This window comes from Oratosquilla oratoria, chromosome 4 (genome assembly GCF_046742065.1).
Source record: "Oratosquilla oratoria isolate Oo_2021 chromosome 4, ASM4674206v1, whole genome shotgun sequence".
In the NCBI taxonomy this organism is placed as follows: Eukaryota; Metazoa; Arthropoda; class Malacostraca; order Stomatopoda; family Squillidae; genus Oratosquilla; species Oratosquilla oratoria.
This window is the reverse complement of record NC_134780.1, coordinates 77,955,299-77,970,298: the sequence shown is the minus strand read 5'-3', so window position 1 is coordinate 77,970,298 and position 15,000 is coordinate 77,955,299. Positions and strand designations below refer to the sequence as shown.

Genomic DNA, 15,000 nt, shown 5'->3' with positions numbered 1-15,000 from the left:
TAACTCGAGCATCTATATTGCCCAATTTATGGTTAATACTGACCTTACACGTACACACACACACACCTACACACACACACACACACACACACGCACACACACGCACACGCAGTTGGAGTTCCGTGTACAAAGATAATTATAAAAAGTGATAATAGTAATAATTATAAAAATAATAATGGAAATAATCGGTATATTGAGTTAACAGTGATGCAGAGATACACTAACAATATGCAGGTTGTGCTGATTTTTTTTACCAATTTAATTTTAGTCCATTATGTGCATGGAGGTGCTAGGTGCCGGTGTCCGCAGAATGCATGAGCTACGACCGAAAGGGGAAGATGTTGAAGCCGTATGAGTGATGATAAGGTCGAAGATTGTTCGTGGGTAGGGAAGTTCGCTGCTTGACTGAGCTTTGGCAGGTGTACAATTTCACTGATATCCAAGCGATTAAATACCCCGCATACGACCAACTTTGCAAATGGAAACTGCAACTGCAACTGCAACTCGCAGGGCGTCGGTAGTCTCAATGGGATGTGATAGATGAGGCGGTTGGGGCACGTGTAGGGTGATACGCCACGCACACGATGACAGATGCGGTGTAGTCGGGGTTAAGGCGGGGGGTTGACCCCAAGGTCTAAACGCCCTTGGGAATGTCAGCACTGAGATATTAAGGACTCAGGTCAGCGCGACAAAGCAGTGCTACTCCCTTCCTATGCGATTTGACCTGAAGTGGTGAAATAACACAGAGTTAACGATGTTGCACACTTACACAATTTGCCACACCTCTGTTATTGCGTGAGTGTGTGTGTGCGTGCGTGCGTGTGTGTGTGTGCGTGTGTGTGTGTGTGTGTGCGTGTGTGTGAGAGAGAGAAAAGGAGACATTGTGCCGTCTTGTAAGTGTTTCACGTGCAAATGATTAAAACCACTCGGTGGCAGGATAAAATTGTAGGTTGTCCAAGGAAATTGAGGTAGAAATACATTGGAATGTAATTATAAGAAAAAAGTTAATATTCTGACACCATGATTTAATCTGGACTTTTATGCTCCATTGTACGTCTGTTCAATTTCCGCTTGTTTTTTAGATTTTTGTATGTTTAATTGGTTAGGTTTAATTTGCATATGAAATAATTTGTATTAGTGTGTGTGTGTGTGTGTGTGTGTGTGTGTGTGTGTGTGTGTGTGTGTGTGTGTGTGGTTGGCTGTTTACGTAAACAACCAGGTGGGAGATAGTGAAACTTTATAAATAGTAATTGCAACTCAAGACGCTCTGTTTGGAAGCATATCGATATGAAGAGGCACCATGATGATAACGAGTGTTTGATTTTCAAATTTTAACGGAAATAACGGTCTTTTAGTTACAAACTACTAAGGACACTGAGTAGTCCTTTGTCTTCAGAAAGGAGTACGTAATCTGGGTAATTGTTGGAAGGGAGGGCGCGCGCACACACACACACACACACACACACACACACACACACACACACACACACACACACACACACACACACACACACACTCATGAACTACATCTTAAGGTAATATAATCCAGAATCAGAACCAAGAAGAAATACATTGACTAGGGGGAATGAAAGGAGTTACATTGAATTTAGAAAATGAAACTGATAGATTTGAAGGGGATGAAAAAATTCGAAAAAAAATGTAAAGACAAGTGGAGAGAGGACGAGGGCACAAGTGCATATATGAACAAGGTCTCTCTCTCTCTCTCTCTCTCTCTCTCTCTCTCTCTCTCTCTCTCTCTCTCTCTCTCTCTATATATATATATATATATATATATATATATTGACTGCATGTTATTGTGGCAAAGTAGCATGCAATTGATACTTTAGGGTCTATATGGGGCGCCCTTACGGACCAGAGCCACACATCATTTTGTCTGTGATAGAGGAAAACTGTTCATAGAGAAATGATGACACTTTTATACGACGACTGTCCCTCCGTTATGCTGTCCCCCAACCCCTTGTTACTGTCCTGTACTATTTCTCTGAATATTCATTTCCTTTTTTCGCCTACCCTGTGGTGGGGGGAAAAGAATGCTACCACCAAGTCTTTCCATTTAAGTCGTAAAAGGCGACAAAAACGGGACGGGGGATGGGATTAGGAGTCCTGCTACCTGTAGCCCAAATGGGACATTCTTAAAAAAAGTAAGGGCATAAGAGGGTCTGGGAGTTTTCAAACCAATACCTTAAGGTAAGACAGAGTAGACAGAAAGGCACTGTGGGAGGTACTGCAGATATATAGGATAGGAGGAAAGCTGTTAAGAGCAGTCAGGAGTTTTTATGAGAGTAGTAGAGCTTATGTTTGGATTAGAAATTATGAGAGTGAATGGTTTGAGGTAAAGGTGGGACTTCGTCAGGGATGTGTTATGTCGCCCTGGCTGTTCAATCTATACATGGATTGGGTGGTGCGAGAGGTGAATGCAAGGGTAGTGGGTAGGGGGTTGGAGATGGTTAAAGAAAATGGAGAAAAGTGGGAAGTAAGCCAGTTGTTGTTTGCTGAGGACACTGCGCTTGTAGCAGGATCAGAGGAGTGATTGAGGAAGTTAGTGACAGTTTGAGAAAGTGTGTGAAAGAAGGAAGCTAAAGATAAATTTGGGCAAAAGTAAGGTGATGAGATGTACAAGGGGAGAGAGTGACAGCAGGCTGGAAGTGAGCATAAAGGGAGAGAGACTGGAGGAAATGGATATTTTAAGATACTTTGGTGCGAATGTGGCAGGAAAGGGAAGAGTGGAGGTGGAGGTAAAATGTAGATTGAGAGAAGCGAGTAAATGCCTTGGTGGATTAAAAAGTGTAATGAGAAATAGACATCTGGGAATGGTTAAGTGGAGGTTGTATGAAGGAGTGATTGTGCCAACAGCACTGTATGGGGCAGAAACGTGGAACATAAGAGAGGAAGAGAGAAGGAATTTGAATGTTTGAGATGAAATGTCTGAGAAGTATGATATGGGTTACTAGGCTAGATTGAGTGAGAAATGAGGAGGTGAGGAGGAGAACAGGGGTGGAAAAGGAGTTGGGAGATAGGGTTGATGAAAGAGTATTAGGATAGTTTGGACACATGGAAAGAATGAATGAAGAAAGATTAGTAAAAGAGGTGTGGAAGGCAGAGGTGGAAGAAGTGAATATGAAGGGGCGTCCTAGGATGAGGTGGATGGATGGGGTAAAGGGGCATTACAAAAGAGAGGAATGTCTGTTGAGGAAGGACGGGAGAGGACAGAAGATAGGGGTGAATGGAGATGGGTTGTGTATAGATGATGCTGTGATACATGAGGGGGAGTGGGTGGGGGATGGGGGGTGAGGAAGTATGTATGAGAAATTTGACGCAGCCCGAAGGGATTTCTCCTCGTCTTCTTTTCTGCATGAGGGGACAGAGATGGGGGGGGGAATCGCCGAATTAATGAAGCGGCCTTGCTGTGGATGTGCTGTCTTGCGACACTGCTTCTGACCCAGGACAGTGGCCAGGATGCAGGGATGACCCGTCATCCAGGAGGTGCCAAGATGAGAGGGAGGGAGGAGTGTGGAGGGGAGTGGAATATGTAGGGGATGGAATGGGTGGGAGTGGTTTCTATGCCTTTTTGTTTTTGGCTACCCCCTGTGTAATGGGGAGAAAGCCTTTGGTATATGTGTATATATATATATATATATATATATATATATATATATATATATATATATATATATATATATATGTGTGTGTGTGTGTGTGTGTGTGTGTGTGTGTGTGTGTGTGTGTTTTACCCAATTGATCAAGGATCCATTGCATTCCACCACGCCTTTCCGCGTGATGTCGCCTTGACACTGTACACCACACCCCCTCCCCCCTCCCCGCTCCCCTTTCCCCCTCCCCTCCCTCTCCCCCTCCCCCTCCCTCTCCCTCTCCCTCTCCCCCTCTCCCCCTCTCCCCGCCCCCCTTCCCAATCCTTTTGGGCAGCTTTTAGTTTTAGTCGTGGAATAGAGCCACGCTGCTCTGGAGAACCGAATTGCGCGCTTCATGTTACGGGCAGCGTCCTCCTACTCCCCCCCCCCACCTCCCGGGCGTCTTCTTTCCAGTCGTGTCGCGTCTGTGTACTGAGAGCCCACCCAACGCGTTATTGATAGAAATAAAATGTAGAGAAAATGGAATGAGGAGTTTGCCTGAGCACTGATGGATTTTTTTCGAGATATGGAACTTAGATACTGATTGAAATCTCTAAACAGCCCGTCATTAAATGTGTGTGTGTATATATATATATATATATATATATATATATATATATATATATATACATGTATATATATATATATATATATATATGTGTGTGTGTGTGTGTGTGTGTGTGTGTAACGTTTCACAGTAATGTCGACCATAACGACAAAACGCCACCCTTGCTGCCAGATGTACGGTTTCACGCATTTGCTCTTTTTGTATGTATTTTGTTAATTTGTTTATTCATTTATTCATTTATATATTTACTTATTTGTAGAATATCCATGGAGGAATTGATTGGCTTGGTAGAAATTTTCACCTTGAAATTTCTAAAAAGGCTTGTGACCATGATGCATTAAACGCTTCTGTACGATGACGCTAGCGAAGGCGTCATGAGTCGGGATTGGGTACACGAGGATGCCAGTGTCTTGATTATATATATATATATATATATGTATATATATATATATATATATATATATATATATATATATATATAACTATATATATATATAATACTAATGATCCACTTTCGGAGAAGAATAGGCGAAAGTAAAAAGATCCGTATATTTCGATCGCTAACTGATCCTCTTCAGCAGATGTGGTATTAGTATTATTTGACCGATGTGCCACATTATTTTGTGATATATATATATATATATATATATATATATATGTATATATAATATATATATTTGTTTATATATATATATATATATATATATATTTGTAGTACATAAGTTACCCTCGGATTCTGTGAACTGGTTTGATTACGTTTTGTGTTTATCACTCTAGAGTAAAAGAGAGCGAGTAATACTGCATTGACTTTATATTTTATTATCCGAGTAGTGTGATGCATCGTACAAATGGCAGCCGATGCTTCGCGCGAGAATGTGACTCGTGCCGAAGTGGTTAATATTACCTTAACCTACTGTGCTTGTCATGTCTTAATGTGTACATAGAAATGACAGCCACTGTAGCGAGATAGTTTGCAATATCCTAGTGGGGATGGGCCGATGGTCCTGTAGTGGATCCTCAAGTCCGCAAACGTTCATTTCCACACTTTTATTGGACATTTGAAACGTTGACTACCGTTCGTTATTATATTTTGTTGTAATCTATTTCATTGTATTTTATTTTTTTTGTCCCGTCTTCAGGGAGTACCACTTTTATTGGATAGTTGAAACGTTTATTGCTGTTCGTTATTGTATTTTGTTTTAATCTATTTTATTGTATTTGATTATATTTTATTGTGTTTTATTATTATTTTTTTTTGTTTCCCCTCTTCAGGGAGTATCCGTGCGACCACTACACAGCCATCATGAACGTGACGCTGTTGCACACTGGGTGCCCAAGGGCGTCGCTCCACGAGACTGCCCTTCAACTCCTGCAGGTGCTCGACAAGAGGTTCTTCGGCGCCGTCACGCCGCTCATCGGGGAAGGCGAAGGTAGGTGGAGGTGCTCGTGGTCGAGGGGGAGATGGGGGAGGGCAGGGGGGGGAGGTAGATGAAGAGGGAAGGGGAGGGGAAATGTATGTAAAGAGGGTGGGAGAGGAGGGGGAGGGAGGGGTAAGCTAGGTAGAGAGGGAATGGAAGGAGAGGAGGGAGGTAAGGAGAGAGGGTAGGGTAGGGATGGGAAGGGAGGGATGCGGGAGGTAAAGGTGGGAGGGAAAGGGAGGGGTAAATGTGGGGGGGGTGTTGCTCTAGGGGTACACAGGTGTCACTGTTTTGACTTTATTCTGGTGAGCGGCAGACAACTTAATCAGCTGAGGTCACAGTCACCGCCCTCAGAAAAGGGACCTCCCCTTCCTCCTCGAAATGAACTTTTGGTAGAATAAATTCCTTAGAGATGGCCTGGTAACCCTTTCACTGTCGAACTTGGAGAAGTTAAAAAAAGTATTATTATTATTATTATTAATATTATTGTTGTTATTATTATTGTATAATCATTATTTTTTATGTACTTGTTTATTTTTGTAACCTTTGGGGACTTGGTTACAATGTCCATCAAGTTGAAGGAAGGCATGGAGAAAATTATCTTCATAATTTTCAAAATACTTCAGTGGATAAACATAACTCATCGTGATGCTCGACAGTGAAAAGCTTAAGAGGTTAATACTCGTATATTAGGATTATGTTCTGAAGCTACTTGCCAAGCACACTCTCTAACCATCGAGTGAAGGAAGGATTGCATTCAATTGCAAATCAAGCTTCACACTCAGAAGGTTAATCGAGACGTGGTTGTCCCTATTACCGTGAGCGTGGGTGGCTAGAAGAGGTCAATCCGTGTACGTATAAAGTTGTGTTTAGTCCACATTGTCAGTGGATTATGAAAATTATGGTGTAGAGAATGCGGATCGCCTTCGTGAGTTCTTACCAGGTGCCTTCCACCATAGGTATGTTGTGGTCTTGCCTCTGTACAGCATGTTCTCCGTGTGATGTACATTACAATGTCTTTCTCAATGATGAAGGCTTTTGGTGTAGTTTGTGACGAGAAGGTCACTCCTTATTTATATTATTTGTAATATGTATTCTGTGTACGTTGTATGATGGGTGTGATAATTTCCCTGACACAGTTTTCTCTGTATTATGTATTGTGTTGTGCAGTGTAAGTTGTTTTGCTCTGCGAATGGTCACCATTGTACTGATATGTGCGGCCTAATCATCAGTGTGAAGTTCATTTAGGGCTTGCCTAAATGGGGAATCGATGAAAATGAGGCTACGTCTGCTGTAGCTATGTAGAGTGTGCTCGGGGACTTGTGCAGTCATTTTTGTAGCATCGTGCATGACTCAGTTGCTAGCATCATGGCTTCGTGATTATGTACGCACAGGTCAGGGTTCGAATCCCTTGGCAGAGCTTTTCATATATATATATATATATATATTTATATATTCTGCAAGAAAAATATGGTTAAAGATTTAAATATTATTTATCTACATAACAAAAAATTGTTGGCCAAATATACAAACACCCTGGGAGCTCTTTCTCAAGTCAAGGACAGTTATGACCGTTACGGAATTAATCATGTTATCTTCTAATCAATCCGTCGCGCTTATGCCCAAGTAAATAGGGTCAAAGTTCACGTGCCGTTTCGTAAGCGCCGTTCATAGTGTCCTTTACCTTCAGGAAATGTTCTTCTCTTGTTATTGGCCTCGAGGAAGGCCTTGGAGCCCCGTTGTTGTTCGTGGCTTCGATGGCTCTCCGCGGGGTGCTTGAAGACCCACCCTGCTCCTGGCGTCTGCCTCCTCGGCTTCCGTCGAAGTTCCTCCTTCCTCGTCTCCACGGGGACAGAGAGGCTGTTTATGTACCAAATGGCCGCTTCCACTCATTCCGCACCCTTACCAGACCCATTCCACACCCTTTTGTTCCACTTTTATCTTCGATCCATGTGGAGGACGGGGCATCCCTGTCTCCCGACCACTGCCTGGGTCAGAAGCAGTGTAGCGAGGCACAGCATTTCCACAGCAGGAGGATTAAGAAAGGGGGAGGAATAATATACTTGTTCGTGGAATCACTGAATATTCGCAATTGAAAATGAGGAATGACGTTATTTTCTACCGAATTTGCAAAATATTGAGGATGGATGTTTCTTGATGTTGGTCAGTCAATTTAGGGAGGATCATTGAAATATTTAATAATACAACACACGGATAACTCGAATAAAATCGTGTAGATTAAATAAGATATATTATTAGAAATTACGTAAAAGGTGACGTCATATTGAACTCGTTTATTGAACTCTAGAAGTTTAATTTCATTAAAGTAGTAAATTATGTATATTTAAATTATTGGATAAAATCTGAATAATTAATAATGTTAATGATCAATTGCTACTGATAATTTGTAGTCTATTGAAAAATTTAAACATTTGAAATAAATACCGAAAATTCTGGTCGGTGAAAAGTAAACAATGGTCGCGAAAATTATAGATATTGCGTGTGGCCTACGACCGGATTCACTCAAATAATAGTTTTCGTCAAGTTAAGACGCTTAGAATTTGTGTCAACTGAAACTACAGAAGATCAATTTCGGAGGAACATTTACTCCCAACTGTAAAGAGAAACCTCTCTTTAAAGAATAAAATTACAGATATTGAAAATAACGGATAAACTTAAAAGGGCGAAAGGGACGTAAGTATAACTCGGCCGAGTTAAAACCGGTCTCTCGAAAATCCGCCTTTTCTAAAATTTACATCTAAATTATCAAGAAGAAGGTAAGATCAACTTTCTCTTTTGAATTAGTTTAACTATAGTAAGAATTATTTGTTTGGATGAGGAAAACAGATCCTTTTCCAATATATTTAAAGAGAGGATTTATTAACATCAAGACTCGGCATAATCTAATTCGCCATAGCCTCCGTGAATTGATTCAGTATTCGAGCCTTCTAAGTGGGCCTATTTGTTTATAATAAAAAGGTAATTGTTGATTCACTGTGCCGATTATTATTAAAAGGCTTCACATATTCGTAAGTAAATTGAGTTGTTTTATATAATAGTTTCAAGAGTTCAATTAAATGAGTTTGTCAAGTTCGCCTAGTGTATACTACGGCCTATTTGTTCTTAGTGGAAACCTTGTGTCCAGGTTGGTTTGTGTAGTTGAATTATGGCGTATGTTTAGTGAAATTGAATTGTTTTATGTATAGGCTAGAACTACCTGAATATTTTTTTGTACTTTGTATCAATACAGTCCAATCATGACAAGTGATAATGATAATGAGGATAAGGATGAAGCTGGATTTGAGACTGCATTGGTTAAATTGAAACGAGAAAGGGGTATACTTAAAAGAAAAGTTACTCTGATTCTTAATAAATTAAAGGATTCACTTAGTAAAAAGACATTAAACATTAATTTCTGTACTAAACAATTAGATATTATTGATCAAGTTATAAGTGAAATTAAAGTTAAAGATGAACAGATTTTAGATCTTCTAAAGGAAAATGAAGTAGATGTTAAGAAATTTGACACATTTACTAGTGAAGTAGATAAGCAAGTAGGCTATCATATGGAAATAGATGAAAGTCTATCAGAATTTGAGGAATTTAAAATGGCAGGGAATAAATCCAATAATCACTCTACAAGCTCTATAGATGCTGATAGATTTGTTGAAACACTCAATAGGCTAGACCATTTTGATACTAAACCGCCTCCCTTATCTTGCGGCGTTTTTGATGGAACAGAAAAGGATAAATTTACCTTTTCTTCTTTCCTCAATCAGTTTAATAATGTCATAGGTAATAAGGAGGGTATGTCCCAGGCAGTGAAGCTTAGTTATTTACATAGTTATCTTAGGGGTTATGCTTTGAAAATCATTAGCCATTTGTCTATCATAAATGAAAATTATGATATTGCACTAAGATTATTGAAAGATGAATTTCTGGATGTACCCTTTATAGTGGATGAAACTTTCCGAAGGGATTCTAAGCGCAACAGTTCCTCAAGGATATGACGAGGAGTTTTTTGCATTAAAGTCATTCATCATTGAAATTAGAGCATACATCTTTGAATTAAAGTCTAATCATGGCTATGATTTTACAATGAAAAATTCTCCTGGAAATTTATTATTGAGTCATATTCTCTTTAATAAGTTGCCTACAGCATTCAAAAGGGAACTGGTTCATAAATATAACAACTATCCTACCTTGACTGAAATCTTTGAGTCATATAATGACATTATTAAGACTCTAATTAAGACCTGTAAAACTACTTTGCCTAAATCTGATAAAATCAATAAGGCCAAAGAAAATTCAAAAAATGCACCCAAAGAAAATAAAAGTTCTCTTCAAATTTTCAAGACAAGTCAAAATAAGGTTGCTCCCTCTAAAAACTTTATTTGTAAATTGTGCAGTGCATCAGGTCACTCCTTAGGACAGTGTGAAAAATATTCAACTCTTAAGGATAAGACAGAGAGAGTACAGGAGTTAGGTCTCTGTGCACGTTGTGCTGGATCTGGTCACAAAGAAGATGAATGCTTTGGCAAACAAAATAAATTAAAATATGGTTGTAAACACTGTAATTCTTATGGCCATATAGCACCCCTTTGTCCTGAATTTAAAGGACCTACTACTAGTAATAATCATCTTTGTTTAACATCTCAACAAAATTCTGAAAATGATTACATTTCCCCTACTGTAACTTTGGAATTTATTCGTGGTAAACAGAGTAAGAAGATCAGATGTTTAATTGATACAGGGAGTCAGCGGTCCTACATGTCAGCAAGAGTTGCTAAAGAGCTTTGTACGGATTTAGATTCGTTGAATAAGATAGACTTCAATGTAAAAACATTCATTGGAGCTGAAGTTAAGAGCTTTAAGCAAACCTTAATAGGTGTTAAAATGAATAAGATAATTCAAATGCCATTTCTTATTGACCCTTCACTCAGCATAAGTTTTGTTGTACCGGGTATGAATGAAGCCCTAGAAAATATAAAAGATCAAGGATTTGAATTGGCTGATGAAGCCTTTGGATTAAATCAGGATAATGAATTAATAGAGGTGGATGCATTGATAGGTGTAGACTTGCTTCAATTCCTTCCAGAATGTTCATTTGCCTCATGCTTGCAAGGGAGCTGCATGGTAATTGGAAATAAAGTAATTCCTATTGGTAATGTCAATCATTTTTTGACTAGGAAACAGGCTTCTCAAATTAGTAAAAAAACGGCAAGTAATAAAGTTCAAATCTATCAATGTCAGAAGTCTTCTAAAGTTCCTGACACCTCAGTTAATCTGATACTTAATCCAATTAAATCTTATTTTAATCCTCTAGAAAACATTCTAAATGATTCAGATATTGAAAATGGGATAGAATATCTCTTTAGCTTGGAATCTATTGGAATTAGTAAGAATGAAATTTATAGTTCAGAGGATCAAGAACAAATTGCTAGATTTAATGAAGCTATTCAGTTTAAAGATGGCCATTACCAAGTTAAGCTTCCTTGGTATTCAGAAAAAATAGAACTGGTCCCTTCTAATTTTCAGGTTGCCAGAAAAGTTTTAGGGAGAGTTTCAAAAAATCTTAAAAAGTCAAATCTATATGAAAAATATGAAGAGGTCTTTGATAAGCAGCTTCAGGATGGAATCATAGAGCAGATTGAAATAGACTTTTCTGATGAAAAGGTGAATAATCACACTTGGATTCCACATAGGCCAGTCATTAAAATGGAAGAGCAGGTCTCGACTAAGATTAGACCAGTTTTCAATTGCTCACTAAAGACTGATAAGAATCTACCTTCTTTGAATGAGGCTGCATATACTGGAGTTGATCTAATGGAGTCCTTGCTTAAACTGTTATTTTGCTTTAGAACTAATGATATAATCTTGCTGAGTGACATCAAGCAGGCATTCCTGTCAATTAGGCTCAGCCAAGAGTTTGATAAGAACCGTTTTTGTTTCCTTTGGGAAAGGGATAAATTGATTGCTTATAGATATAGAACTCTAGTATTTGGATTTACATCATCACCCTTCATTCTACATTATGTAATGAAGAAACATGCCAGTAAATTTCCACTAGACAAATGCACTGACATTCTTTCCAGTCAATTCTATGTTGATAATTTAATATTCACAGGCAATAATTTTAAGGAAATGACTGACCTTTATCGGCTTTGCTATGAAAGAATGGCTCTTGGTGGTTTTATTTTAAGATCTTGGAATTCAAATTCACTTGAACTGAGACAACTGATAGAAAAGGATGGCAAATTAGTTGAACATTCAAATGAGACAGAGAAAATTTTAGGATACAGATTTAATCCTAATATGGATGAGATGCAGCTTGCACCTGTTGAATTTCACTCTGTCAGTACTAAAAGACAATTGTTATCCGAGACTTCAAGTTTGTTCGATCCACTGGGGTTAGTCTTACCCATTAGTATCAAAGGAAAGTTATTGATGAGGAAGGTATGGCAACACAAATTAGGATGGGATGAAAAATTGCCTGAGGACATAATAAATGAATGGGATAATATCAAACCAGGTTTTGAGAAAGCCAATCAGGTCTCCTTTAATAGGCAGGCATTAAATGAGAATGAAGAATATGGACTTAATATTTTTAGTGACAGCTCACAAAATTGCTTTGGGTTTGTCGCTTATGGTACCAGTAAGGAAAGTAGTTCCCTCTTATTTGCTAAAGCAAAAGTGGCTCCTGCTAACAAGGAAAAAGAACATAGCATCCCTGTCTTGGAGCTACTTGGAGTGATTCTTGCTTTAAAGTGCATATCCACTATTTTGAATGCCTATTCCAATATAAGATTCAACTATATTAATATTGCTGTTGATGCACAAGTTGTGCTCAACTGGTTAATAACCAGACAGACTAAACTTAAATCTAAGTTTGTCAAAAACAGAATAGGTGAAATGGATAGTAAACTACAACAGCTTGAAAGGGATTATAACATTCCCATTAGTTTTAATTATGTCAAAACTGAAAATAATCCAGCTGATCTCTTAACTAGAGGCTTAACCTACAGCAAATTCATCGATAATTTTGAATTTTGGCTCAAGGGACCAGATTGGATGAAATATGATTTAAATACCTGGCCTAAATACCCATTGTTGAGTGTGGGTTTTAATCTGATGAATCAAAATATCAATACTCTCAATACCATGCAAGGAAAGGAAGTTGAAATCAAACCTATTTTTGACATTAATAAGTTTTCAAACTATAATAAAGTTATGAAAATCACTGAGTATCTCTTCAAGTGGATTTGTATGAAAAGTGGTGAAAACTCTCATGAGAAGGCATTGGATTATTGGATCATGATAAATCAGTCAATCAGTTTTGCTAAAGAAATTAGCTTCCTTAAACAAGTGGATACACTCAAGTCAAGTAACTTTAAAAATTCAGAAGTGCCTTCCTTAGTATTGAATTTAAACTTGTTTCTTGATGAAAAGAGCATCCTGAGATCACGAGGAAGGATTTCCAAATCACTTTATTTTGATTATAATGTACACAATCCTGTACTTTTGGGAAAAGATCACTTTTTCACTGTACTTTTTACCAGATTTTGTAATGCTCAGGTACAACACATGGGAGTCAGTACTACCTTAAATTTCCTAAGGTCCCAAGGATTCTGGATCCCAAAGGGTAGATCTTCCGTTAAAGCTTCTATTAAGGACTGCAAAATTTGCCAGAAGTATAATGCACTTGCCTATAATTACCCTAAAGTAACCAGTATGCCTAAGCAGCACATGAATCTGATCAGACCTTTCAATCATGTGGGAGTTGATTATACAGGTCATGTGTTTTTGAGGAAAGATAATACTAATGCTTTGAGTAAATATTTTATATTGATTTTCACTTGCCTTAATATCAGGGCTGTCCATTTTGAGTTGTTGCCTGACATGTCAACTAAGAATTTCATTCTGGCCTTTCAAAGATTTTGTAATCAGTATACTATTCCAACTTACTTGTACAGTGATAATGCCCGATCATTTGTGAAAGGTGGAGACATATTAGAGAGAACTCTCGAGTCGAATGAATTTTTGGATGAACTCTCAAAAAACAAAATCAAACATGTAAGAATCCCAGTATATTCAGCATGGGTTGGAGCAGCTTGGGAACGTCTTATCAGAACAGTAAAAAACTGTCTGTATAAGGCAATTGGAAGATCTAAATCAACATATTTTGAGTTTCTGACTGCCCTTTCAAACATAAAAAATGCCATTAATTCTAGGCCTCTCACTTATAGAGCCAGTTCAGAAGAATTTGAATTTATAACTCCAAATTCATTCCTCAAACTTAACAACATTGGTTCATTGATGTTCAAAGATGAAACTGATATTTGGGTTAATGATGAAAATCAGGAAAATCTTGAAAATGCACTTTGCAAGCAGAATGAGATGTTTGAGGAATTTAGAAGATTGTGGTATGAAGACTATCTTCTGAGTTTAAGGGATCATGCAAAAAATCTTTACCAGAAAGAATGGTCTGACAAGATAAAGAAAGGAGATGTAGTTTTGATTAAACATCCAAATAAACCCAGACCTTTTTGGTTAATGGGAATAATATTAGAGATAATTATTGGACATGACAATAAGGTTCGGATTGTTAAAGTGAAACAAAATAATGGAGAAATTGCCTTCCATACAATAAAGAATTTGTATCCCATGGAATTAAATATCACTCTTGGAAGTCAAAACCCATCACAACCTTCAGAGGTAGATACTGGAAACGACTCAAATCAAACAAATCCTCAAGCTCCATCTGCAAATAATAGAGATCTCAAACCAAAAAGAAAGGCTGCATTAAAGCAGCGTGAACTTATGAGAAATAAACTTGATTATTTATAAATTATAAATTGTGTATTAGGTGTTGGGTAAAATGCTACACCCTGGTTCTGGGGTGAGGATACACGAGTTTAGGTGGTGGTTCAGATACTTTACCCTTAATCTAAGGGTGAGAAATTGTTTTTATTAAAGATTGATTAGAGGCATTAAATCTTATTGAATCATTTGTATTTATATTGATTTGGACACAAGGTTGCGTTGCATTGCATTGCATTTGTTACAAATGCAATCTCTTGTCTGGAGTATATTAGAAATTACGTAAAAGGTGACGTCATATTGAACTCGTTTATTGAACTCTAGAAGTTTAATTTCATTAAAGTAATAAATTATGTATATTTAAATTATTGGATAAAATCTGAATAATTAATAATGTTAATGATCAATTGCTACTGATAATTTGTAGTCTATTGAAAAAATTTAAACATTTGAATTAAATACCGAAAATTCTGGTCGGTGAAAAGTAAACAATGGTCGCGAAAATTATAGATATTGCGTGTGGCCTACGACCGGATTCACTCAA

At 37.9% G+C, this 15,000-nt stretch overlaps 1 protein-coding gene across 13 annotated transcripts in view; it reads left to right on the top strand.

Annotated features, from left to right (window-relative positions):
- Positions 1-15,000, top strand: part of fry (microtubule binding protein furry) — a 478,406-nt gene that overhangs the window by 85,830 nt on the left and 377,576 nt on the right. For all 13 annotated transcript variants that reach the window (XM_076184431.1, XM_076184430.1, XM_076184427.1 and 10 more), the window contains one exon: positions 5,491-5,648. In XM_076184431.1, the coding sequence (XP_076040546.1) occupies positions 5,491-5,648 (158 nt within the window). The remainder of the gene's footprint in view (positions 1-5,490; positions 5,649-15,000) is intronic.